Raw genomic sequence first — 27,306 nt, forward strand, 5'->3', positions numbered from 1 at the left:
GCAGAACCAAGTACATAGAACCTATGAGAAATAGCAGCAATATTGACTGTACAAGTGTGCTTAAACTATTCTGACTATTGGTGAAACCTAGTATTTTAAATGTCTCATCACCGACAAGTGATCTTTCATGTAAGAAAAATTTGCTGCAGTTCTTAATTGCTCAGCACAAGTAGCAGATATCTGCTTGTACAGTCCATAGGTGATAACCCATGTTTACATCATTGCAGTGCTACATGACAGACATGTTGGGCTTTTTCTTCCTTTTCCTTCTTTCTTATGTAGCAAATCACACACAGTGACCTTAAAAGAATGTTATTAAAACTACAAAGTGAAGTATTCCAGAGAATGACACAATTAAGGTCACCTGCAATACAATACAAATGTCAGAAGGTTCAGGAGTTTTTAAGTGAACAGGATGTTTCTAAGTTTTATTCACAGAAAAGATGTTCATTACTTCTCATGTCAGGAATGTTTCTTGGTAAGCCAAAATCACCTTTTGCTAAGTTTTGACCTAATTTTCATTTGGTATGAACATCGGGACTTATGCCTGGTTCAAAGATGCATCATCACGATACAGCTGATTACAGTATTTCTATGGGAAAAGCCGTTGATCAAAACACATGATACAAAAGGATGAATATTTGTAATAACTGCAAAGAGCAAAGAACTAAGCTTAACAGAAAGAAGTTCAAAGGTTGAGACTTTCTGTCACGTTATCTGACTAACTCCACATGGGAGCTGAAAGGTAACAACGAGCTAAGTCAAAGTGCATGAAATCAACTCATCAGTTTGTAAACCTGCATGAGTACACGCTCTGAAAGACAGCTGCCTATCCTTTATGACACATCTTGAACACATCTAAGAATGATCAGACCTAAGTGGAAACATTTGAAAGGGCAAGAAAAAAGCTTAAGCTTGGCCCTAGTCTTAATTTAGTCTTCTGGAGCAAGAAGATAAGTAGCACAGCTTACAAGCAGGCTCCAAGGGACACAGACACCCATAGCACTTCTCAGTAGCTTCATAAAAGGCAACCACAAGATGTGTGTTCAGGCACAACAGGAGCTGGTGGCTATAGTCTTTGAAAGGGTGTAAGTTCATTAGCTTTAGGCACAAAAAGAAAAAGCAATCTAATTACAGGTGATTATTTTTATTGAGAAAACCAGTGATGCTCTCAAACAGAAAACGTTATTGAAATTCCAACATCAATACATGGAAATATGCTCCTGTCTGAGAAAGTAATTACTGATGACAGGTACACAGAGCAGGAAACAGCTTCCGTGGTTCAGGGCAGATTCTGAATCTTCACTAATAGAAGGCATCAGGCAATTGACCAAGGGTGGTGACAGGATGAGTTAGTGGAAATAAAAGAATCCTACCAAGGGGTTCAATAGATTGAAATAAAAATCTGATGATTCATCAGCTCTGAGGTATGCATGTGCCAAAGACATAGACTGTAGCAAGGAATATTGACAAAAGAGCTGCGTTCAGACCTCCCTCCCTTCTCCACTGAAAGTGGTGCCTTTCCCCAGTCCTCCCCTTCACTCTCCAAGGCAGATCTGCCCCTGGATCCACAGTTTGGCACGCCTCCCACCCTGCTCTCATAACTTCAACACAGCCCAGTGATTTGCGCATATTTTTGGTAGGTGGCTGAGAGAAACGCCTGTTGTTACAGCCCAGGAGCCTCCCAAGCCAACGGCGAGACGCGAGGCCGCCGTGCTGCCAGCCGGACCTGTCCGAGGGATAGACAAGGTCAGGGTCGGGCTGCGCTGCACCCCACAGCAGAGCCGCAACAAACACATCGCTCAAGGCGATGGCGCCATCTGCTACCGCCTCAGCCCTGTACAAACTGAATTTGAAGCAGCTCTCCAGGGGCTGTCAAGGCCGAGGGAGCTCCAATACGGGCAGGGACACACGGTTCCGCCAAGCCCCGGGACCGAACGAATGGGCACCGGGCGCCGCGCCGCGCAGCGCAGGTGCCCGGCAGCACCGCTCCCCGCCCCGAGGCGGCACGGCGCATGCGCAGCGGCCGCTTCCCCCTCCTCCGCCCTTGCGGAGCCTTCGCGGAGGCGGGCTAAGATGGCGGCCGTGGTGCCCACCGCCTGCTGGGTCCGCGCCGCCGCAGCCCTGCTCCTGGGGTGCTGCGGTGCAGCGCTCGCCAGCGGCGCCCAGGTACGAAGGCTGGTGGGAACGGCTGGCAGGGAGAGAGGGTGGGCAGAGCCGCGCCGCAGGCTCCATGCTGCTGGTTCCCCCTCAGCTCCTCCTCTCCGCAGGCAGAGCTCGCGCCGCCGCTCTGCGGGCCGCGCCGGGGGAGTTGCCGGGAGGCACCTGCGGCGCTTATGGAGGAGTTGTCCCGGTGCCGGCGACCGCAGCCCGTGAGCGGCTCTCCCAGCCGGAAGACCGGTCGGAGCCCGGCGCCTCGCCGCCTGCCCCGGGCCGGCCCTCCCCTGGCCCCGCCCCGCTCTGCCCCGTGGGCGTAACGCGGGGGCTGCGGCCCGCCCGGCCCGGGGGGCCGGAGCTTTTGAGATGTAACGCGGTGCGTCCCGAAACCGACGGGGGTCGTCAGGCACGTGTAACACAGCCCAACTGTTTAAAGTTTAAAGAAAACTGTCTTTTAACACGCTTGCAGGTTTCTGAAGCAAGGCTTCTCTCTGGGTACGCGCTGTCGCTTTCGGTAGCCGGCGGTTTGCGTTCCTTGGCGTTTGCGGGCCGAGCTCTGCGTGAAGGGAGCCGCTTCGGGTGGAAACCCGGGGGGCTGGAACCAGATGATCTTTGAAGTTATTTCCAGCCCAAACCGTTCTGTGATTCACGGGCGGCCGAGCTGCCCGGGGCCGGATTGCCGTGTGCCCTTCTCACAGGTGTGAGGTGTTTACGTGCCGAAGGAGCTAACATTTCTTTGCAGGTGGGAGTCATTTAATGAGTAATTATGCTTTCTGCACAGTGCCCACAGTACATCTGGAGTGTCGTTTGCGTTTGAATTCTGCTTTATTAACAAATTGTTGTACTTGAAATTAATTACAAATAGGACAAAAAAATAGCCAATAGAAACATTTTTAGAGTCTTTGTATTACTAGTTAAACTGCAAATTGTTTGCTACTTGAAGTGCAGTACGCTTTACATATGTTTTAACAAATACTTCTGTTACTGTGTGTTTTGTTGAGATCACAGGCATCAGCCCAGAGCCCCTCAGGGAGTTAAGAGTCTGATTAAGAATCAGCAAGTCTGGATTCTTTTCCTGTTCCCTTACCTCTGAGAAGTCTTATACTCTTTCTGTGTCCTGATTTACACTATCTGTTAAAGAAAAAAAGGCCCTCTCTTCTGCAAAGCACAGAGGAAACTATGGATAATACAGATTATAGAGAAGGTTGTTGTTGTCATAGCTCCTGATTTTGGAAGATAAATGTAACCACCTTGGATTTAAAATGAGTTAAAATTGCGGATTCACTTACCTACTTTTGGAAAGATGAGAGGAACAATGAAAATAGAAATTAAGCCTTTTTTCTTGTTAAGGAAGAAACTGTAAGTCAATAAATTATTTTATTTTGATCTTGGAGTGTCCTTTGCAATAGAGATATGTGGGCTTTTGTTTTAACTAAGCTGCAAGTGACTAATCTTTCTCCTTTGTTATTTAGTAAGTTTCAGAGAAGGATTTGGAGCAATTAACTTGCACGAAATGTGCAAAACAGATTAAGAAAGCTTTCTTGAACCTCTCCTGAAGCTTTTGTAAGGTTTATTCAGTGTTAAGGTGTGGTAAGCATATGCATTGAACACCGTTTTGTGGAAACAAAAACATGAGTTGTCATTTCTTTCTTATTGCTGAAAAACATCTAATATTTTCTCCGTCTTTCAGGATCAAGCAGAACAGTTCTTTAGAAGTGGACATACCAATAACTGGGCAGTTTTGGTGAGTGTGGTCCAGGCTGCTTTCTTTCAATAAAGTTGAAAATTTTTCATCAGGTGCTGTAATTGCACCAATCACTAAATAATTCTGTTCATTTGAAAGAAATTTAAAGATAAAGACTTGGAAATGAATAAATTTGAAATTGTGCCTGCAATTTTATTGCACTATAGTAATATAGTACTTTCCAGTATGACTGTATTTCAAGCACTCAAAACATCTAGCTACATGGCAGGATTCATGAAATGAAAGTTCTGACAGCACTAAAACAGTTATATTACCATACTATATATTAAATAATAATTCTGGTATCAGAGAGGTGTATCTCTTTGACCAGAAAGGTATAATTTATTTCTGATTTTTGTTCTTACTCAATCTGTTAACTTGTGACAACGGTCTTAGAATAAAATAAATTCAGGCAACATAATGTTTAGATCAACTGTTCTTATCCTGTTTTTTTTTTTTTCTTTGCCATGAATCTTTTATTAGCTTTGAATCATGCTGCACAATTGGTTCTTAATCACAATTCAGGTCTTAATGACTAATTTGTTTCAGAACACTATTGTAATTACTCAGCAGCAGCTGTTTATTTTCCAGATACTAAAATTGGGCGATATAAAAGGAAAGTTAACAGCAATTAATTGAGTTAGAAGGAATGATTTCTATATTCTACAGTGAACAAACTTGAAACTATTAAAACATCAAGTACTTCTGTAATACTATTAACAAATAGGTGCTTTTACTAGTACCCATGAAAATGCCCAAAGAATGTGGAAAAGTAGGTCCAAAGAGCTATGCTCTCTGTCCTAAACAGATTCTCTGCTGGTTATATTTGTTCAGTAGTTCATGGTTAAGTTTTATAACAATTGCTACTAATTTTGTAAGCAGTAAAACAGGGAGGGTTTTACTGCTCTCAGGGAATTCAAGCCCGGCATTGTGCTGCAGTCCCACCTCATCAGTAGTCTGAATGCTGCAGTGTGAATAACTATATTTAAAGCATAGACACATTTTCCAGTGTGTTGTAGAGGAGGTAATGGAGGAAAGGGGCAGATGATAATACCTTGGAATGTCACAGCTAGATTGGCCACAGTTAGCGTTCAGAGCTTTAAATCTTGCTGAAAGGCAAATGTTCCCATGGACTGATTCCTGTGGGCTTTTTTGAAATTCCTGTCTGACGGGATGATCGAGACACAAGGGGATCCTTTCAGGCTGAATTGTTATTACTATTTAAAGCTGTTGCTCATTTCTTTTTATGAACAGGACAGAGAAGATGTTACATAATGTAACTTAAAGATGTTTCTGTTTAAATTAGAGCTGTACATTTAAAGCTAAAAATTTTAAATTGTCTTAAATGCTTGTTTCTGCTTCTCTATTTCTGTGGTTTTAAAGTCACCTTTTCTAAAATGTTTCTTCCTTTGTCTGTTTGCGAGGCTTGTAAAAGCGAAGGAAGTTTTTCTCCAAAGGAGAATTACTGTCCTTGGTGTGGAAGAAACAAAAAGTAGTGAACGAGAGCTAAACACTAGGACAATGTTAAGGCTAGTAAGGAACTACAGCAGATTGCCTCTGAAAGTTTTTGAGATCTCATTTGTTTGAGATTTTTGAGGACAGATCAAATAATACCTGACCTAGGGAATAGTTTAAGTACAGGAATGGCTGATCCCCAACCCTTTGCATGTTAAAATGGTAGAACCTGAACTCCTTTGAGATTTTTGAGAATTTGCATTCAGATTTTAGTTAGAGCTCATTTAGCTTTTACTTTGTTAGATTTGACTCCTTAAATGCAAACGTCCTCAGTGTATTTTCCCCTGCGTGTGGCTTCTGCATGAATTCATCTGTGCCTTTGTGCAAGAATGATCCCAAATGCATTTGCTATTCAGAGGAGAACTCTTCATTTTGATTTTTCTATCATTTGATATAGAGAAAGCAAATGGAAAAATTTAGCTTATCCACTCACTATTGCTGAATCATTCCCCAAAGTGCCACTTTCTATACTTATCTGGGTTTTATGACAATTTTTTCATGAGTCAATATGTTAAGAACTTTTTTTTAATTCTTATTTTCAACATTTGTTGCTTTGGTACAACAAATATTTGTGTAGCTTATATCATGCCTTTCTTGATGTTGCTGTGTTCTTTCTGGTTTGTTACTAGTTTGTTGATGTTTTGTAATCACAGTCTTCTGATGCAGTGTGCTAGGCCAGTTTGTATCTTTATGCTATTTAATAATGCTTTTTTTTCCCCCCCTCCAAGGTGTGTACATCTCGATTCTGGTTTAATTATCGTCATGTGGCAAATACTCTTTCGATATACAGAAGTGTCAAGAGACTGGGCATTCCTGATAGGTGAGGGAATCTTGGTGAATACAGTTCCTTGCAAATGTGCTACTAAAGTTCTCTTCTTGTATGAAGCAGTATAGAAATACATTTCTCTTCCCAGTTTAACTGGATAAAACTGAAAACGGAGAATACAATCACATTAGTGTATTGAAAAGCGCAGCAATATTGTTCAAAAGGAAAAGCAACAAGTTGTATAATAAAACTTCCAGTTGGAATAGGCTAATTAGATTGAAAATGTGAGGAGCAATTCAACCACTGAAGTGTACCACTTAGGAAATTTGTGAAAGCGTAATGTGAAGATGGTTAATGCATTCAGCAATGACAATACTACTCTGAAATAGGGCTTTTGCTGTACTTTAATTTCCTTTCAGTGTGGAGATGATAGTAACCCTGACTGTATTAAAATGTAAGACTTCCACGTCTGTAACTACACTGAGAGTCTATAAACTAAAGGCCCTGAACAACGCAGTTCCTATGTATTGAAAGTAGCCTTGAAAAATCCATTTTGCATGGTGTTTTTAGAGAATCCAGAAGCTTTGTCCATACAGATTGTGCTTCACTAGCAGTAGCACAATGGGTAACATAGTGTCCCTTCTTTGACAACAGGATTAGCAAGGTGAACAAACTGTTCTGAAATGTCTTTAGTTGTGTTCCTACTGGAAGTTCTAGGGGTGTTGGCATAGTTCCATCCAGCTGTTTTGGAATGCAAAGGCCTAGAGAGAGCACGTGCCTATTTTTTCCCATTTGCAGCAATTTTTACATGGATTTGAGTGAGTTTCTCCCTTAGACAAACTTCTTCCTCTACCTGTTTTTCTTTCTTTGCTGTAAAACTTTGTTCAAAATAATGATAAGACTAAAAAAAAACCCAACCCTGAATCACATTTAAACGTTTATCATGTTTCTTAGGGTTGTTTGTTTGTTGTTTTTTTTTAGAGGAGTTTGTGCATAGCCTCATTCTGAATGAAACTGTGTCAGTTCGGTGATTTAAATAGGTTTGTCCTCCAACAAGAGAACTCCTTAGGAAAATGATTTGTGGTTTTATAACTGGAAGTTGCTCTGGTCTGTTGACATGTGGGCACAATGCTCCAATTCATAAAAGAAAAATTTTGCTAAAATAAAGCCAAAATGAATCCAGAAATTCTTTTTGATTCCTGGAATCATTATGCAATGTAAGTTTTACATCATGAAAACAGCATGTAATTGTTGTAATTTCCATTTGACTGTTATGTGAAAGTAGAATGGCTAAAATGTTTCTGTCTTATTTTCCATAGTCACATTGTCCTGATGCTGGCAGATGATATGGCATGTAATCCCAGAAATCCCAAACCAGCTACTGTGTTTAGTCATAAAAACATGGAGCTAAATGTCTATGGAGATGATGTGGAAGTGGATTACAGAAGCTATGAGGTGACTACACTTTAATTAAATCACTGGGTCTCTGTTTTTGGTTTAAAGGTTTATACAACATCTGTGAGTTCTGAGGAAGATTTTCTATTCACATTCCTGGTTTTGGGCTGAGCTTTTGTTGTCCACTGATAGGTTTAAAACACACACCCCTCCCCCCCTTGATACTTGTTTTTGTATTTGAAGTTTATTGTACTAGAAACATGTTATGTATTGGCTATTTTAAATAATGGAATCTCCACAGTTAAAATAATATATGGAACTCCTTGTATGTATTAGAAGTACACACATATTACTGAAATGTCCTCTTCAGAAATTGCTGTTCAGGGTCTCATCTTACAAACGCCTAACACTACTGTGAAACTTTTGGCATGCAAGCGAGATGTTTATTAGGGAGACCTACTTAGATTTCTAATCTTAAGAGTTTTATCAAAATAAAAGCCATAACCTAATCATTACTGTAGCGTATTTATTCTATAAAAATCTGCATTCTATAATCTTTTCGTTTTTTGAGTGATGTTCCTTCAAATAGAGAGTGTCTTTGCCAGTTGATCTCAGCTTGGACATCAACTGCATGGTTTAATAGTGCTGTATAATCATTACTAAAGGTTTGTAGGAGCATGTTTAAGTATGTAGTAGGTGTTTTATTTCTCTGACGCTTTGTGTAAAGAAGTGAAGGTACAACACTGAAATAGAGACACGTTTTTTCCTGAGTGTGGGTTTGTTGCTAGCAGTTGAGCTGCATACATCTGCATAAAGAGGAGGTGGTGTTTTAGAGGATGTTTTACAGTCACCGTCCAGCTTGGTCTTACCCGATCACTCAGACTTGTGTAACGGAAATGGGTCTTGTTTTTCCTTTTTGCAGAGGGAATTTAGACTTTTATTTTTCCGTGATAACACACACTAATGTTGGAGCATTTTGTAAATACATGAGCAGCTTTGGCAGAATAAGTATATGCTGGCAGGTTTTCAGATCAATGAAAATGTATTTAGAAATTATAATGGTAGTAGACTTGTTGGATATAATAAAGCAACAGGCTGATGTTAGTGAAATAAAGTAAAGGTACCATATGATTGTGAACCTGCAGGTAAACCTTAAACAGAAAATGTCTGTTTATGCAGTTTATACCATGCAGTATTGCATCTGCTTAGATACACTGCATATTTTAGGGTTCCATTATTTAATTTATGTAACTGAGCTTAGCATTGTTAATTAATAGTTTTCTCTTTAGAAAATCAATTTATGCTTCTGTTCATAGGTTACTGTTGAAAATTTCTTGCGTGTATTAACAGGAAGAATCCCACCAAGCACACCACGATCTAAACGTCTTCTTTCTGATGACAGAAGCAATATTCTGATATATATGACAGGTGATTACAAGTTTTTGTATACAATTTATTGATATTTGTTGTTCAGTTGGATGGGCCTGTTTGAAAGCATGAAACTGCATCAGGAGTCCAAACAAACAAAAGGATCAACAAAAAGGATTCTTTTTCTTTTTTTTTAGCATGTAATATTAATTAAGAAAAAATCTGCAAGGCAGTACTTAGCAAGTGTAGTTTCCAGTTTAAATGATTTGTGTGTACTCTTCTTACTCTACTAATATTTTCTTTTGCTGGAGTCTGTTTGGAGAAAGAGAATTGCATTAGGTGTTTTTTAGAAAAATAGACAACAGGGCTGAATATCTTCTTTTAACCTACGTACTTGCCTAACTTCTGATTTTTATATCAGGACATGGTGGAAATGGTTTCCTAAAATTTCAAGATTCTGAAGAAATCACTAACGTAGAACTTGCTGATGCCTTTGAACAAATGTGGCAGAAAAGAAGGTGAGAAAAAAAGCACTATTTAGAGATTAAATACTGTATTTCACAAACACCTCTCAAGTCTTACCGGTAGGCCTTGCTTAGCTTCAGCAGTGATACTGTCTGTTGTCCGTAAAATTGCATGAAAGTTTGCATTTAGAAAGAAGAGTTTTAACTTTTGTTTTCAGCTTCCTGCAGTTACAGTTGCTCAAATGTATTGCTTTGACTAAACTCGCATCTTGCAATCAATCAGTGTGAACTCTTCTTCCTTAGGTTCCTATCAGCTGTCCTGGTAACTAAAAAGCAAAGTATGTGTATGTTTTTTAAAGAGAGATGGGTAAGGAGGCTTTTTTATTTCTTTCAGGTACAATGAGTTGTTGTTTATTATTGATACTTGTCAAGGAGCATCCATGTATGAACGATTTTATTCACCTAATATAATGGCTCTGGCTAGCAGCCAAGTAGGAGAAGATTCTTTATCAGTAAGTAGATTTGTCATCCTGAAGACAATTTTTAAAATGCTTGCGTTAAAAGCACAGATCCTTTTGACTTTTAACTAAAAATCTCCCTTCTGATCGCTGAATGTGTAAGGTGTTTAGTTACAAAGTGTAGTTTTGACAAAACTTGTAAATGTACTTTTCCTTCTTGTTTTTGTGTACTGTCCCAAAGAACCAGGCTAATGATGGATTTCTGTGCTTGCTGGCCAATTTATGCATTGCCTAGGATAGGAAGAAATTTTATAGGAAGATTGCTGAGAGATATGTGTGGGGAATATTCAACCTATGATTCTCACACTTGATACGCAAAAAAATTGCCCACTACCTTTCACCTGCTGTAGTTATATCTCAGCTGAATTACAGACAGAGTGATTGGAGAGGGATTCTAGCCAGACCAAAACGAGCAGGTCAGGATTACCTGAACCTGCACAGTGCTGTAAGATAAGCTGTGTCTCTCAGCTGTTATCCAAGTCCTAAGAAGCCCGGGGCAGCCCATAAATTTGTACTGGATCGTTAAGAGATTTCCTGCCTGTTGACAAACATGGAGATTACCAGGATATAGTCTAGAAAAATGAAGATAAACTGTATTATTCAGCTTGTCAACAATGTGTTTCTTCACGGCTAGTAATTGTCTTTGCCTAATTTGCCTAAGAACAAAAAGATATTATGCTTAACTTTTGTAAATGGTATTACATTCTGTTCCCTCTCCTAAATACTGAGTTCTCTCCTGCAAATGCCCAATAACTGCTGTGTGTTGTTTTTAAGCATCAACCCGATCTTGGGATTGGCGTTCATCTTATGGACAGATACACATTTTATGTGCTAGAGTTCTTGGAAGAAATTCATCCAGCCAGTCAGACAAATATGAATGACCTAGTAAGTAGAATACTCAACATTCATGAATATGCTAATGACTTTAACAGTTTCAAAACTAATTTATTTTGTCCATAGGGTTCTCCAAATGCTTTTTGTTCTTCTGCTGTTTCTCTTGGAAGCAGCTTTGGAGGAACTCTTTTTGCCATTATTAAATGTAGTTGTAGTGTAACACTTCAAGGATTATCCTCAGTGTGAAAGTGGTTTGCTGACTACAGAAAAAGTTAAGCAAAATTAGCCAGATTTTTTTTTATTTGTTGAAAAATGAATAAAGTATTCTTTAAATATTCATTTCAATACAATGAAGTATTTGCACATGAGAAACGGTAGTAGGAAGCTTCTAAAATCAGCTTAATGGAGAGCAGATATTTTGCAGATGTGAAAAGATAGCCATTGATACTGTTTTGGAAAGATGATTAAACAGTTAAAATTTTAACCGTGCGCTCACAAATGCCTGCAGAGGCTTAATTTTTCTGTGTGTATGCTTAGATTCCAGAGCGAGATATGTCCAAGTTCATCAATGTTTGGAGTTATATTCATCTAAGATATAATTTAATTGTGGCTTTCAGATATGAGACAGGAGGGAAAAAACCCCCAACCAAACAGATAACCTATGACAAAGTTTATGAAGTGTCTCTATAACAGATGTATACACTGGTGAGATGACATAAAAAGTAACCGTGTTTTATTTAGTCTATTAACCCTTTATACCTGTTCCAATACTGGTTTTGTTGTAGTAATTCATTATGTTTCGGTGCCTTGTAGCTGCAAATCTTGACATGCCGTGCCATGATCTAAGAGCCACCACTTACAGAGCACATTGTCTTTGATTCATTTCGGTAAAACGAGCAGCTACTCAGAAGTTTTATGCCACCCTCTGTCTACAGAGGATGGTGTTAGCGTGGCTGCTAGATATGTAGTAGAACTCACTCTGAACAGCCCACACTCGACAGATTTAATGTTGATACAGAATTGATTCCGTGACTTAAGATTCAAGATTCTTTTACTACCATGGGAATGAAATTCTGCCCTGTTATTTAATATCTTCTGATCTTCTGGGATGCAGATAACTTCAAAATAAATCTTGTTAAAAAGGATATGCAAGTTCTTTATTGATTAAGAATCATCTTTTATCATTCATACAGCACTTTAGAACTCTATTCTGTAAACCAGAAAATGAATTGATGTTAAAAAAAAAGAGTCATAAAAAATGAACAGTGGTTTCTGCTGTAGAAAGACACCACCAGGGAAGTAACTGGTCTAGCCAGCTGGAAATTAATCCAGTTGTGGTGAAAAGTGTAGAAAACTTGTGTGCTGGCCAAGTACTTTACCTTTTGAGCTCTTTGGAGAAGATATCTAAACATTCTCCCTCAAGTTTTTGTTTTTGCTTGTATGCCAAATACTCAGGAAGAGCTGTGGAAAGTTACCCAAACTGATAAATTCCTTACATCATGTAATTCATCTTGTCATATGTCAATCTGCTTATTGTTGCGCTGGGAAGGGAAGAGCATGGACCCAAATATATCATGATTTGTGATGATCATGTACTGAGTCATAATATGCACGTATTTCAGCAAACATCATCTCTTGATTTCGAGTTGATGCTTTTCTGGGGTTCATCTAAGAGTTCCACAAGGACATAGGATTAGTCCGTGGTAAGGATATAAGTCTGTTTATTTGCCAGCAGTTACAGGGGATGCTTTGGCACTAGAGTGCACTGTTAGTGTTGTGCTGGTTTAAGAACACAGACCTATTGCTTATCCAAGTCTGATATTTTAAAAATTAATGCTTTCCAAACTCAAGGTAACATATTAAGTGCCTCACTAAGTAGCTTTAAAATTATTAGCTAATGTTTAGTTGTTGAATCTTCTGATATGTCAAATGTCTATTCATTTGGAAGTACTGTGTATTTGTTACACTGCCTTTATCCCGTCACCTCTTTACTTTTCTCCAACCACTCTTAAAACAGCTTCTCTTCACATCCACCAAAGATTTGGATATTGCGTTCTTGCAAAGAATGAGACATCTTTTTTCATAATCCACCTACTCCCCACCTGTTCCATCTGTGTTGCTAAGGGATAGCATAAAGCTCTCCAAATGGATGACTTTCGGTTTGATCACAATCCCAAAACAGTAAAGACTAAATTGAAATGTCACACATTTGAACTTCTAAATAAGATTCAAATAAATTTCTAAATGAGATATCATTTGTCATAAAATAGCAAAAAATGTTGTTAAGTCAAGAAAACAAAAGTTCCTTTTTTGGGGAATTGTTTAGCTTTATTTAGACCTTATTTAAAAAAAATTGGAAAAACTGACATATGAACAAATGTGTTTCATTTAGCCATTGTTTGCCTCTTCTTTTTTTGTCAGAAGACCTCAGTTATTAGTGTTGGACTGCAAAGAATTACTCCACAGCAGACTTTCTTTTCTCGCTCTGGTACTGGATAGGTAGGTTTTTAATATGAAAGTCTTCTCAGTGCCATTGCCCGTTTTTATTCAAGATTCATCTCAACATCTTATGGTTGTAAATTGTTGTGGGACAGGTTAGAAATAGTTGGGTGCAGTATCAATTTTCCACTTTCAGTGCTGATGCAGTAATTTTGGGACTTTTACACTCTCTTGAGAGCTTGGAGAGAGACTTAACAGTATACCTGCACATGTGTTTATGCATCAAATAGCAGAATTAAAACAAATGCTTAGCTTTTATAGCTTGCTTCAGAGACTTAGTTTTTATGTTTGTGCTCTTAGTTGGAGCAGAGTTGAAGAAAATTGATTGAATTTTGGTGAAGCTGAAACTTGAGGGTTTGCGTGCATTGGCAAGTAGCTTTGAATGGGAAGCATGATGCTGATGAGTCTAGTTCATTTTCACTTCACAAGGACGATAAGAGAAAGATTTGATCTGCCTCTTCAGCAGCTCTGTGATACTCTGCCAACAGGAGAGCAGAGAATCATTAAAAAAGAGCTCAGTGGATACGTGTGCTTGTACGCTTCAGTTAAGGTAAAGGTGAAAGTGAGCTGAAGTCTCTCTGGACTAGCAGCCTAATGCTGTATGCTTACAGACAAAAAAGGCAAGGTATGAAAGAGAAATTAATGGATCAGAAGGGAGGAATGGGGATCCGTCCTCTGTGGAGAAAAGCCAGACACATTGTTTCGTCTCAGGGAAACTTTTTTAATGTAGGGCTGTCTTCTCCTAAGAGAAGGAGCCACACAACCCAATGCATTTTGTGTCAGGTTGAGTAGAGAATTTCTGCTAGGAAGAACAGACTGAAACTCAGAGGTTTTGTCAGTCATAAGCTGGGATAACTGAGGTTGTATCTGCATTGAGCTAATTAGGACCTGTGATTTTCTCCTAAGAATGCAATCTTCTAAGAGCTGACCCATGGTGTAATTAGACATATGAGCTCTAGATCCAGTGACTGATGGACCTGTTTGTGAAAGTCACTTAAAGAACTTAAGCAAGATAAGCACTCGTGGAGAGCATCCTTTGTAGTCCTGTACATTAATCTGTTCTATTAAATGTTCTGTGTTGCTGGAATATACCAGAATTCACATAACCTACACTGTTACAAGGTGATCTGCGGGCTGCCTGTGAGACGGTTGCATGGACAGCAGCATTTGCTCACGAAACTGCCCAGAGCATGTAGAGGTAGTGCCTCTGGCTAGCAGGATGTGTGTCTAGTAGGGTTGTGTGTTTGGATGTGAAGTGCTTTCTAATGATTGAGACACAAACTCAGCTTTCCAGCCTCATCAAGGCAGCTAGAGAGACTGAGGCCTTGGGCTGCGTTTCATGGCACTTTAAGCTATGTAGCATTATTAATAAAAATACAAACGGATTATTTCTTGTATTACATTATGTGCATTACAAGATCCCTTGAAATGAGGAGTCTGTCCAGATGGGAAATACTTTTGTGGCAAGCGTGGTAGGACTTTTGCAAAAAGGCATTGTGTCCAGAATGCATTGGTTTTGCCTTGAATATCCACTGGGTACATAACAATCTTGTTATTTAATAGGCATACTGTCTCATCAAGTATTCTAAATGATACAAGAAATCAGCCACTGTTACATCTACTTGTTTTCTGCAAATGTACCTTTATACAGAATTGAGTCAATTGAAAGCAGTTTGTTAGTGCTGTTCTTGTCTTCAGGTGTTGCTATGTGTGCTGGGTATAGTGGATCTGATACATAGGCAAAATACATAGGTAAAATAAATAATAAGGTGTGGAGCTAATTTGTACGTTTTACAGGATGTTTCTGTAAACTTAGTGTACATAAAATGCTTTTGATATTTGAAGATACAAATTCTGCATTAATTTGCAGGCTATAAACAAGCAATAAGACTAAGAGATTTTTTTCTTTTCAATCAAAATGTGAATTCTTGCTTCTTTATGAAGCCTTTACTGTTAGGTACTTATCAAGACTTGTTTAATCTTGCCTGCCTCCCTTTGGTAAACATGAAGAATTTATACCCACTTGTGCTTTTTGGAAGGTTGTAGCAGCATTGCTGCATCTATATTCTGAAATATATTTTTGTTTTTAATCAGTTAGATGTAATTGATGGTTGACTTTCACAGAAACATTTCTAAAGTCGAACAGCATGATTGTGAGGATAAAGATTTTCTGAAATACATAATCAAAATGCTTACACCTTTTAATGCTTTTTGTTCAATCATTTTTTTTCAGCTGTGGAGCTTGTACTGAAATTAATGCAAGTTATGTGTGGCATTTGTCTGTCTTTTTGTAGTGATTTCATTTTGGAAGGTATATGTAGAGACTATTGATGAATGAGGGACAGAATGTGATTATCCATCTTGGTTTCCAGTTTCAGGTCTGTCCAAAAAGTTTGTGCGTTTCCACGCCTGGGCACCGAACTGATCTCTTTCAGCGAGACCCACAAAATGTTCTGATAACAGACTTCTTTGGCAGTGTGAGAAAGGTGGAAATTACAACAGAGACGATTTCTTTGGACAGTGACTTAGCTGATTTTGAAAGCAAGTAAGTAGTCATTATTTAGACTTGATTTGTATAGCTCTGTGTCACAGAAATAATAGTCATATAACTGTCAAGGAAAGAAGAACTCTAATTTCCTGTTATTTCTTACAAAATCGGGGAGTTAGTATGGACCTGCCAGTACTGATAAAGGTGGGGTTTGTGAGCTGAAAACTTTGTTTAAAAATGCTCACCCCTTTATTCAGTCTTGTGAATAAATATTGCTAAAGACCAAGGTGTGGATGTCAACAACAAAAAATTCATCTGTATTTTTCTTTCTTCCTTAACACTTCTTCTTTAATGTGCAGAAACATTTTATTACTGTAAATTCCCACTTGTAGTAGTTTACTCCCTCAGATAAGCTCTGAGTACAAGCCATCAGTTAGTTGTTTCATCACAACTAGCTTTTTAAGAAATGCTTTGTTTCTGTACTGTGAATTCTCCAGCTTTTGACGTTAACTGTCCTGAGGATTTCTGTTGCTGAGATGCAACAATTCATTTGAATAAAATTGCTGGTGCAAGTTCATTGATAGAAGTTGTGACAGGGCTTCCATTACTTTGTGGACGAAGAAAGGATTATAAACTACTTTATATTTTTGGTATTCTGTTGCCACCTATTGGGAACATGTAAAGGGCGATGTTCTTGTACTGTAGAGTTTGTTCAGCATTGTACTTCCCTTTCTATTGCATCTTTTATATTTCATGATACTGTTGTCTAGGAGGGAAAAAAAAGAGGATTGAAATAGTCTGGTGAAATATTTTTCAACCCATAAATTTATGTAAATTATTCTCTACCTTGTTGTTTACTGTTGCTCAAATCAAAGAACAAGTGAGTGGATAGCAGTTTTGTTAATTTTAAAGTAGTCAGGGGAGGTTTAGACTGGGCATTAGGAAGTGTTTCTTTACCAAGAGGGCAGCCAAACACTGGCACAGGCTTTCTAGAGACGTGGTCAATGCCTCAAGCCTGTCAGTGTTTAAGCAGCATTTGGACAATGCCCATAACAACATGCTTTAACTTTTGGTCAGCCCTGAATTGGCCAGGCAGCTGGACTAGATGATCACTGCAGGTCCTTTCCAACTGAAATAATCTATTCTATTCTAAAGATAACAGTTCCTCATAATTAAAAATATTCTACACGGTTTAGTGCATTTCATATTTTATTTTCATACTGTGTTTTTATCTGTCATGCACATTAGTACTAACTGTATGTAAAATCTTAAGCTAATTTTGTGACTCATTAGTTTAGAACAGTGTTTAGTGACATTAAATTTGTTTTTTCTCTGAAGAATAAAAAAGCTTTTGGCAAATAACGGATGTTTTGCCAGTAAAAAAACTATGATGAACACTTACCTATGTGGGTTTCTAATTTGTGAACAATTGAAAGGAGAAATAAGTTTTGGACAAATTTACTCTTCTGAAACAGGAAATGACTGGTTGGGATTTTCAGCTTTTATTTTTGAGTTAGTTTGGTGCCGATCTATGATATTTTTTTTTAGAGATCTGACACACTACTGAATTGGACACATAAAAGCAGTGTTGAGAAATGGGCACTCATGCACAGAGAGAAATATGCTTGTGAAATATTCTGATATTTAATGAAAGCTGTATTACATTATCATGGCAATTCGGTGAACTTAAATCTGTGAAATTGGAAGGGATGGGAACATGCTGGTTTAATAACTAAATAGTTCTCCTTTAGCTTGAGAGAGTCTTTGAGAATGTGTACGCCTGGGAAGGGATGCACACAGCAGCAGCTTATGGAATACTGCCGCACATCTGTAACGTGTGTGACCATTTTTAAGTGATCTTGTGTAAAACAGTAAGTTACTCATTACACTATATTCAGATATGCTTTTCCAAAAAAGTATCTCAGTTCTCGGTTTCTCCTTACCACTTTAGAAGAGATTATAGAGTGTTTTTAATGGTGAAGAACATATGGACTTTGTAGAAAAAGTACTGGAAAATTGTAGTATAGCTGTGTATATAGTGATGTGGAGTGCATAATAAAGTCCTTAAACAGAATTCTGAGGTCACTACCTCTTGGTATGGCAGAGATCTATTTTGCTACAACAAATGCAAGAAATATAACTTGAGGTGAATTTATTAATTAAAAATGTTAATCGTGTTTAAAAATGCAGTTTTGGAGGGTCTGCTCTCCAAGAACTACTCTATTTAAAGAATATGATAAATGTGATACACATCTATTTCTGAGGGTGTTGAGAAGTCAGAAGACTTCCCAAATTATGTGACCTTTGGATAGGTACTACCCAGATTGTCCCAAATTAATGCAAGATCAGCCTTTGAATGATAGAATGTGAGTGCATATTCCTAACCTCCTCAGTGTTAGTTAAGCTCTTCTGTGCCTTTTGGAAATGTGATGGCTGTTGACACCCCAGATTGCACTGTTCTGTAAAGTAGCTGGGGAAAGATGGGGCTAGCACAGCCTGGTTTCTTCTTTTCAGTATCATTGGGAGAGATCTAAACCAAGGTTATTAAAAATGAATAGTCCTTCCAAATTAGTCATGAATCATCTTGTTCATGCCTAATATTGTTTTAGAAGTTGTAAAGAGGAAAAAAGTCATGTAGAATTGAACTTGCGCCCCTTAAGGGTTTGCAAGAAGTGTTTGCCAGGAAGTATCTGATAGATCATGATAGGTCAGAAATACATGCCACTAATACAAATTTTGATGTATTACATTGGTTACTGAGTGTGCAGATCTTCTCTTGTTCTGACAAAATCGATGCAGAATCTGAAGTCTTTTCCTTTATTCTGTGTTGCATTCCAGTTAATTATTTTTTTTCCAAAAAGATAATTTGCAGATGTTTTATTTGTTTAATATTTCATGTAGTCTCTCGGCGTCATTCCTTTATGAATCATTTCCTCTTTGTTTTGTTCTTCCCTCAGTGTTAGCTTAATACCTTTTTCCTTTTCCTTTTACACACTGGTGGCAGTAGAACACTACAGAATATTCGTGTTATGGATCATAACCAGAAAATGAAATTCAGACCTCAACTCTGAGGCAGTCTTAAGTAGTCTGTGTTGTTTGTTTTAAAGTTGCAAGTGTCATATGAGCAGATAAGGACATTAAAAACCAAACAAACAGAAGAGAGAAACCAGTGGTTACCCAGATAATGGGTAACGAAGATGCTGTCATGTGAGGCGTGAACATGTATTGGGATTATACTTCTGGCAGACTGTCCAAGTTTTCATCTAACCCACTGCTGTGACTTCGCCACATCTTTTCGACAGGAGTTTGTTCTTTTGTTGCAGAATTGCTTAGCAATTACTTCATAATACAGATCCACTCCCAAGCTCAGCGTGAGCTGTAGCTGTGCAACCAGGTCAGAACTGGCAGGTTCATGTTGAGCACAAGCTGTGACATTTGACGAGTGAGGCCTTTGAAGTTTCCTTTGGCTGAGACTTGTACAAAAAACAACTACTAATTAACCAAAAGAAGAGACATTCTTTCTATCCACATAGTAGTAGGTGAATGTTTGTGAGTAAAAGCTTTAAAAAATAAAAGGAAGAATCCTCTGCTGTTTCCTTTCTTCAGAGCAGTTTCAATCTAAGCTATGTTCACTTCAAAGGGCTTGTTCTGCAGCTGCCGCAGTCTTGACTGGGTTTGTAGCTGCCAATTTTAGGAGAAAACCTGGCAGTCTAGGAGTTCTGGGGTTTCGGCTTTTTTTTTTTTTTTTCATATTTTGTCTAAATCCCCATGAAAGAGCAAAAAGTAAACATTAAGAAGTAGAAGAAATCCTGCATCTATGGAGAAGGAGCCTTGTGGAGTTTAGTCCATCTGATAAATTAGGAGTGTGTCTCTTAAACTTGGATTGTAACTCTACAGCCCGTTGGAACTCTTTTTCCTTTTCAGCTCCTGTCATGAGGAAAAGATGTGTATCAGTGGAAAGTGTTGCTGAAAATTGGGATGAATATTTCTCTTGAGGATAATAAGAAGTGAATTAAAGACAGCGCCATATAAAACCGTCCTAGTTTCATTGCTTTGAGAATTGGGCTTCATATTTAATACTTCCGTTAAGAAGAATTGTGGTACTACTGGCAGTGACTGTTTTCCTAAAAATAAATGGGCCATTTGTGTTAGGAAGGATGCTTATGTAACAGGGAATAATTGTGAGTAATTGCTTCATTTGCAGTATGTTGGTAACTCATGTTCTATCTGTTTTTTTTTTTGTTGTTGTGGTTTTTTTTGTGTGTGTGTTAGTGTCTCTTTCCTGTCTTTTCTTCTTTTCCACCAGTTATTTTCGATTTGCTGTGCTTAATAAGTAAAGCTGCTGATGTGTGCTCCTGAATCCATGGGGATCTGGCTTGTGAAGTAATAGGTAACTTTTTTGGCTAGTAGATGCTGTTCAGCTCAGTGGGCTTGTCTTAAAAAAGGCTGCATTTCTTCTGAGATCACCATTTTTTGCTAGATGCCTCAGATTTGTAGTTCTTTTAAGTTTTATAAATAATTTTTAAGACTAATTGCGAAAGCTTTTGTTCTCTGAGAAATTCCCAGTTCTCATTTGCGTCCTGATTTGCTGTTACGTCAGTGATAAATTCACATCAGCTTTTTCTCCCCCTCCCCCTCTTTGTATTTTCCACTTATTCTTTATGCAAAGGCTTTGAAAGCAACTTTTACGTTGCTGTATTTGTTCTGGTGACAGTATGTGCTCCGTGTTGCAGAAATAGGTTTGGACTGTGCTCCACACAGCACAGGAGGTCGCTTCAGCTGAGCTCCAGCTGATACTGCACAACGGAGACAGGAACGTGTTTGACCCAAGTCACAAGTGATAGAATGAGAGGAAACGACCTGAAGTTGTGCCAGGGGAGGTTTAGATTGGATATTAGGAAAAAATTCTTCACGGGAAGGGTTGTCAAGCATTGGAACAGGCTGCCCAGGGAAGTGGTGGAGTCGGCATCCCTGGAGGTGTTTCAAGGACATGTAGATGTGGCACTTAGGGACATGGGTTAGTGGTGGTCTTGGCAGTGTTAGGTTAACGGCTGGACTCGATGATCTCCAAGGTCTTTGCCAGCCTGAACAATTTTGTGGATCTCCGGTGATGCGGCTGCCGCAGCAGTTGTCGGGCTGCCCGGCCGCGGGCGGTGCCCGGCCGCGCCCGCAGGTGGCAGCGTTGGGACGGAGGAGCCGCCGCTGGCTCCGTCCCGCGGAGCGCGGCCGTGGGGAGCGCGGTGGGCCGGGGTTTAGTGACTTAAACTTGTGGCTTGGCTGTGGGGGGGTGTGCTTCCCGACCACTCGCTCCCCTTTATGTCATCAGTTTGAAATGACTCCAGATGGGGAAGGAGGAGTTGAACTTTTTTTGTTGTTAGGTATAAATTTGAGGGGATGACGTAAGATTTTTTTGTTCCGTTTTCCTGTTTTACCACTGGACAGCAACTTTGTAGGGGTGTTACTAATGTATTTCAGTTTGAGTAATGCGTAAATGGAAAAAGTACTCTGATGGATTTCATTTTTTTTTTTAATGAAACACAGCAGTCAGTTACATGTGTAGTGTGTATTTTCCTCTCATGTCATACTATTGTAACAGCGTAAACTTCTAAGTGTGGACTTTTTTATCCATGTGTGTTTTAACAGCTTACAAGTAATTAAAACAGATAAGTAAACTAATACTTACTCTGAAGTATTATTTTTAAGTATATTTGTTTTTTCGTTGCTTGCCTAAAGATAGATTAGTATATACGCATGCACATGTATATATGCTGCTGTACCTGTTCTTGTAAAAGAACTTTTCAAGGTAATACAACTAAGATTAACATGAAGGCTATAGTAGGAAAAAATTATATAGAATGATACAATTTCACTAATACAACGTCAGTGTAAAATAAGTAAGGATGCATGACAATATCAAAAGGAACTGTAAATTGCCTTGGGAAGACTTTAAATACACTGAAGTGTTATGCTTGGAAAGTATAGCTTCTATTTAGCAAGATATTTTAAAAAGGAGCTTTGAACAATATATTATTTGTTCATTTGAAAGGTTTTTTTTGACTATGCTTTTACCAGATTTTTTTTTTTTTTTTTTAATTATTACAAAACTATAGCTCTTGAGACAGGTTTTCTTTGGTCTTTAATGATTTTTTTTTTTCCCCCTCTTCCTCCAGCTTTTAATGGAGTTTTCTGTGTCATCCTGCATTTCTTCTATGAGAAAATTTCAACTGTTTGTACCGGCTTGTGCTTCTCTCATTTCATGCTGTTTTCAGTAGAACACTACTTTGCTGAACTTACATATAGTTACTCCTATTTATAATTTTAATAGACGTTGACATCAAAACAAACCTCTTGGTCTGTAGAGGTACTGTGAAGCACATGCAAATCAATGGCAATATTTTTATGAACTTCAGCTTTTGAATCAAGTCCAGAAGCTGCATGTTCTTTCTAAGTGACTTGCTTATGCAATTGACTTGTGCACATCATAGTGTTAGGTAACGGACAGGTAGTGTCTAAAATTGTTGCATGGCAGACTTAGAGGGAGGTCTTAAGTAAATCCAGGAGATTTTAACGTTGTCTAGATAGCTGAGAATATCCAGAAAACATGCGATGATCAGTTCAGGTTTTTTATCTGTTTTTGTTTTACCCACTCCTTTTTACTCTTTTCCTATGTAGCATTCTTATTTTGTCGTCTTGTTTCTTCTTCACCTCTTCTGCCTTGTGTGATCTTTACCTGCCATTATTTTTGCAGATGAGTGGGATGCTATATAATTCTAGTCTCCTGAAGTGCTCGTTTAGTCTTTCTAGAGGTCTTTATACCCAGATCCTGGCTTGATCTTCTTGCTAAATACTAATTAATGTCTGTTCTTAGAGGTACTTCTGTAGTTGTGTACTGTATGTTGCTGCTCAAGAAGACTATGCAAACAGCTGTAGTATTTGGTTGAATTCTGACCAGGAAATAATCTCACGTAGTTTTGGTGTGTTTTCAGCACTTCAAGATATCATGCTAATTTCAGTAAAATTCTATTACTATTATTTATTTCCTGTCAAAAGTGTCAGAGCTGCTGTTGATGTTTGTTAGGATATACTTTTGGTGTGATTAAGAGGAAAATTTCTAGGAGGTAGAAAAACTAGGAGCAAAGAGCAAACAGGCAGCTTGAAGCAGTGATTATGGGACCGTTAGGTCTTTGGAATTTAGTGGCCAAGCATACATTAGCATTCCTTATGCCCCAGAAGTGAACCTGGGCACATAACAATTAAGTCTCTGGGGCTCAAGCAACATTACTGGTTATTTTGATATGGTATTAAGGCATATGCAAATGCTTTTAGTCTTTCCCTGGTTTGATACTGTGAGAAAGCTTACACTTCTTTTTTGAGTGCCTGAGGGATTACCTTCCAGATGGTCAGAGATTTCTGCCATTGAAAATTCATGTTTTGTCTAAAGCTGTGGGGGAGCAAGGGGCATTCTGCCTTCACAACGCTTTTATATAACTGATGGCTAAAAGACCATAAAATGATCTCTTTCTGCATCTCCCAGCCTTCCCAATAGGAGAGACTGTTCTCAAGTCAGGTATTTGGTGGACCAAAACTCTTGTATTTAAGTAACAAATTTAATAGATCTAGGACAAGTCCTTGAAGCCCTATTGTTGATTTTGTTAAGCTGCGTGATGATCTGGAATATAGTAAGATGTTTCCCTGTGCTGCTTATGTCCGAAGGCTATACTGTACTCAGAGAAGCTGTGCTTCACAGTGAGCATACTAAGGGCCCTGGTTCTTTAGCAAAAAAGTGAAGTGTGAGTTGTGAGAACAGAAGAGCTGAACTCCAAAAAAAGCATTGCGTTATTGCTAGGTGTCTCTTCTATCCAGTTAGCTGTTTGAATAGACTAGTGCGAATTTCTGGCAATGGGAGAGCGAGGAAGTCACAATTGCATCAAAGGATGGAAAGAAAACTAGAGGTGATTACAAAAGGCGATTCTCACCACACAAAGAAGTGGATTTACAGATGGCTTGCTGAACGCTGGTTAATACTACTTTACAAAATGAGATTGTTTTACGTGCTTGGTCAAGGCTATCAGAAATCTATAGAAACTGTGGGAGGGGAAATAACAGATGCTGAATACGTCTGTACCGAAGTGCCCAAGCTACTGCTAAGACTATTGTATGAAATTTATAGGACAGCAGAATATTATCTGTGTAGAGAGATTGATCTTTTGGGAAAAGAAAGTAATTCTGTAAACAAAGAACTTACTGCAATATGGAATTTATTAAGCATTTTTGCAGACAGGAGACCATGATTGCATGAAGGGCTGGTTTTGGTAAATACCGGGAGAAACAAACAAAAAGTAATGAAACACAATAGAGTGTTTTGCATCTCCTGAAGTGGAAAACACAAAAAAAGAGCAAAGTGGGATACAAAGAGAGTTGGAGGAAGAGCTGTTCAGGGGTTGGGTATGTTGTAGTGTCTTTTGAATCCTAGTAAACTTTATTCAGTTGACTCAGTTACTATTAATTCAGTTACTTTTTACAGGTTCCTGGGGCTGCAAGGGTGTGTACTGGCAACTGTGAATGTTCAGCTTTCGTAGAATGGTGACAGCCCATCTCCATTGTGCCAATTACTGTTAAAAAAGCAAGACTAAATTGGCCACAACTTTACATAATATTGAGAAAGAACTAAAAAGCATGAAAACTCCTCAGTCATCTGCCTAGACGTCAGCTCTAACTTGGAATATAAAGACAGGCAGGATTTGTCTTTCACAAACTGAACTGGAAGTTCCTATTTGTGTAGAGGCGTGTTTGCATTTTTATAATAACAGCACTAGAATTTATTGCCACTGACAGCAGTATATTCTCGTATCATAAATGGAACAAACGTATTTTCATTGCAAACTGAAATTGCTAGGTGTTTATATAAACAAACTATATTTATGTTTCTTATGAATGCAGGAATGGTTCAAATCATTAGACTTACAAAAAATATAAATGGAAAGCACCACCAGTATTGTTTAGGAAATTCTACTTTCACTTCGTACATACTATATGGAATTAGTAAGAGCACAGGATTACCTGAATAACCTTCTGGTAACTGGCAGGAATGAGGATTTAGAAGCAAATTTGGAGAGGGAGAATATATGTCTCCCTTGCACCTCTGCCAGGTGTTCAGGCATGAATAGTTCAGTAGTTCTCAAGAGAAGGCAAGACCACAGTGGAGGCTAGGATTTCTTTTCCTGTGGGGAAGGGAAGAATAAACGTTGAGTATTGATATTCACAGCTGCTTTAGCCCAAGTTCCTTGAATTATATGAGAACTATTTTAAGTTTCTATTCCTATTGATTTAAAAAAAATTGTTGCTGAAGTCTAGCTGACATAACACATTTGTTGCAAAACTAGGGAATGGTTGACCAGAAACTGGAACAATTAACAATGTTGCACCTTCCTTCTGCCTCCTGTTGCTGGATTTTTAACTTTACAGTGGTGTTTTCTGTCTAATTCTCTGTGTAATTGCTACGTGAAAAATACAAAACAATTCAATTCTGCAGGGACCAGATGCAGAGGAAAAGACTGAATAATACTGGCTATGTATTGGTATATTTTTAGACACTGATTGAAGGATAAGGAAAAACTGCTAATCTTTTGTAATAATTTTCAACCGATTATAATCTTTAAATTCTGATTATAATCTTTAAATTGATAGTACGTTTTCACTCTTTTTATGTTTCTTATCTCAATGTTTAAAAGTGTTTATTAGATTAGTGGTTTTTCAGTGAGGAATGATAAAGGACAGACGTTTGGATTCATACAGCTTCAGAAGGTCTGTGGAAGGGTACTTCGTAGAAGTGGACTACCTTTTGTACTTATTCTGCAGAAAGTTTGATTTCACATCTAACTTTAGGAGTACCCCCATCAAGTTAACCATTACTGAAAGTGTTTTTGCTGGCCTGGGACATTGCATGTTCTTAAGCCAAAGCTGGGCTCATTTATTTTGCTTAGAAAAGCCAAATTTGCTATCAGAGTAAGCCACTAAAATGCATATCCCACAGGACGTATCCATGCCATAGCTGGTCCCAGGTAGTTTTAGTCTGTTTAATTTGTACTCCACTGGCATAGCAGAAGCTGCTGCCCTCGATGGGAGAGAGATTAACTGCAAGGAGAGAACAGATGGTCTTTCTGCTCCTCACCGAGGGCACTGTATCGTGGATGCGGCAGAGTTAATCTGTGGCTAGAACACACTCGCTAGCCAGAGCAGCTGAGGGCGTCCTGCTGGACGGCACAACTTGCCTTTCGGTTTGCACAGACCCCATATGGGCTCTTAGAAGGACAGGAGGGCTGGGGCTGCTTGGTGCCAATATGTTTTCCCCATGGCTGCCTTCGTGGAACTGCAGTCCAGGGTGATGGTTCTGCTGGCAGAAGCTTTCCTAAAGTAGGGACAAATCTGGCTTGCAGATTAAACATCTGAATTTCCTCCTGCACAGCACGGTGCTCTGAAGGATAGGAATGGTTAGATTTTCTATGCAATTGGAAAGATTACTTAAGTGTAAACCGTGTGAAAGAGGCAGAGAAGACTATGTTTTTCCTGTAGTTCCACAGTATCTATTTAAATTTGACAGGTGTGGTAATGCATATAATATTATAATTGTATTAAATAATTCGAGTGAGATAAAAATCAGAAAGGATTGGTTTTATTCCTGGATCATTTCTAGTCCTGCGTTACCTGCAAGTGAGACATGTTGCCATAGGCATGTTTCTGTTGCTCTAAAATTTCAGTAATATTTTTCTGTTTGAAATAGTAGGACAAAAGTTACGTCTCTAGATAGTTAGCAATGTATGACTCATATTAGTTTGTGAGAATATAATGAACCCTGTAGTTACTGTAAGGTTTATCTCAATTTAACATAATATTTAAGCTTCTTAGTTCCCCACTGACTAGTATTTTTTTTTTCCTATTGGTTACTTAAGAGTCTGAACCATGACTTCCCGCTAGAATAAAATAGGAATGAAGACTTCTTGCTGTAGGTCTAAATTTTATCTGGGGAATTGGAGCAGAACAGCCACTAAGTGAAACTGCTCTAAATCTCAGCCATAGAGGTCTGTTTCTTCCTTAGCTGTCAAATAGAGTGCCCTAGTTCCTTTTTCCTTTGTGTGTGGTTCTCTCTGATACAGATTTATTAATAGGTACTTTATTACAAAATATTCTGAGCTGAGTTTTATCTTGTTAGATGCTTAGGAGCTTTTACAAATGTTTCCATAAAAATATATGGTGTATCTGTAAAATGGATAAATCTGCATTCTGCTGTAATGTTTTAAAACTGGAGACTGTGTATGCACACAAAAAATGTGGTTAGATGGAAAATTGTCCTTAGAATATTTCTATGTGGTTTGCGAATCCAATGGCACTATTGAAAAATATTAGACTCTATTCATCTGTGGGCTTAAAAAGTAATTTAGGAAGGACAGGAGAAAGTATTATGCTAGCTGTGGCAGGAAGAATTTTCATGCAATAGATGCAAAGGTGTTTTACGTCAGTGGCCGCTCTGAATATTTTATGGCAATAATTTTAAGTGATGT

The 27,306-nt window shown here is 38.6% G+C and overlaps 1 protein-coding gene across 1 annotated transcript in view; it reads left to right on the plus strand.

Moving 5' to 3' along the window:
- The first annotated feature begins 2,076 nt into the window (after window positions 1–2,076).
- The window catches only part of PIGK (phosphatidylinositol glycan anchor biosynthesis class K), a 68,930-nt gene continuing 43,700 nt past the window's right edge, over window positions 2,077–27,306 (plus strand). The window contains exons 1-9 of the mRNA XM_086617379.1: window positions 2,077–2,169; window positions 3,848–3,901; window positions 6,145–6,236; window positions 7,502–7,637; window positions 8,894–9,005; window positions 9,367–9,463; window positions 9,804–9,921; window positions 10,702–10,812; window positions 15,633–15,805. Of these exons, the coding sequence (XP_086473505.1) occupies window positions 2,077–2,169; window positions 3,848–3,901; window positions 6,145–6,236; window positions 7,502–7,637; window positions 8,894–9,005; window positions 9,367–9,463; window positions 9,804–9,921; window positions 10,702–10,812; window positions 15,633–15,805 (986 nt within the window). The remainder of the gene's footprint in view (window positions 2,170–3,847; window positions 3,902–6,144; window positions 6,237–7,501; window positions 7,638–8,893; window positions 9,006–9,366; window positions 9,464–9,803; window positions 9,922–10,701; window positions 10,813–15,632; window positions 15,806–27,306) is intronic.

Source organism: Tauraco erythrolophus, chromosome 10, assembly GCF_009769465.1.
Source record: "Tauraco erythrolophus isolate bTauEry1 chromosome 10, bTauEry1.pri, whole genome shotgun sequence".
Lineage (NCBI taxonomy): Eukaryota > Metazoa > Chordata > Aves > Musophagiformes > Musophagidae > Tauraco > Tauraco erythrolophus.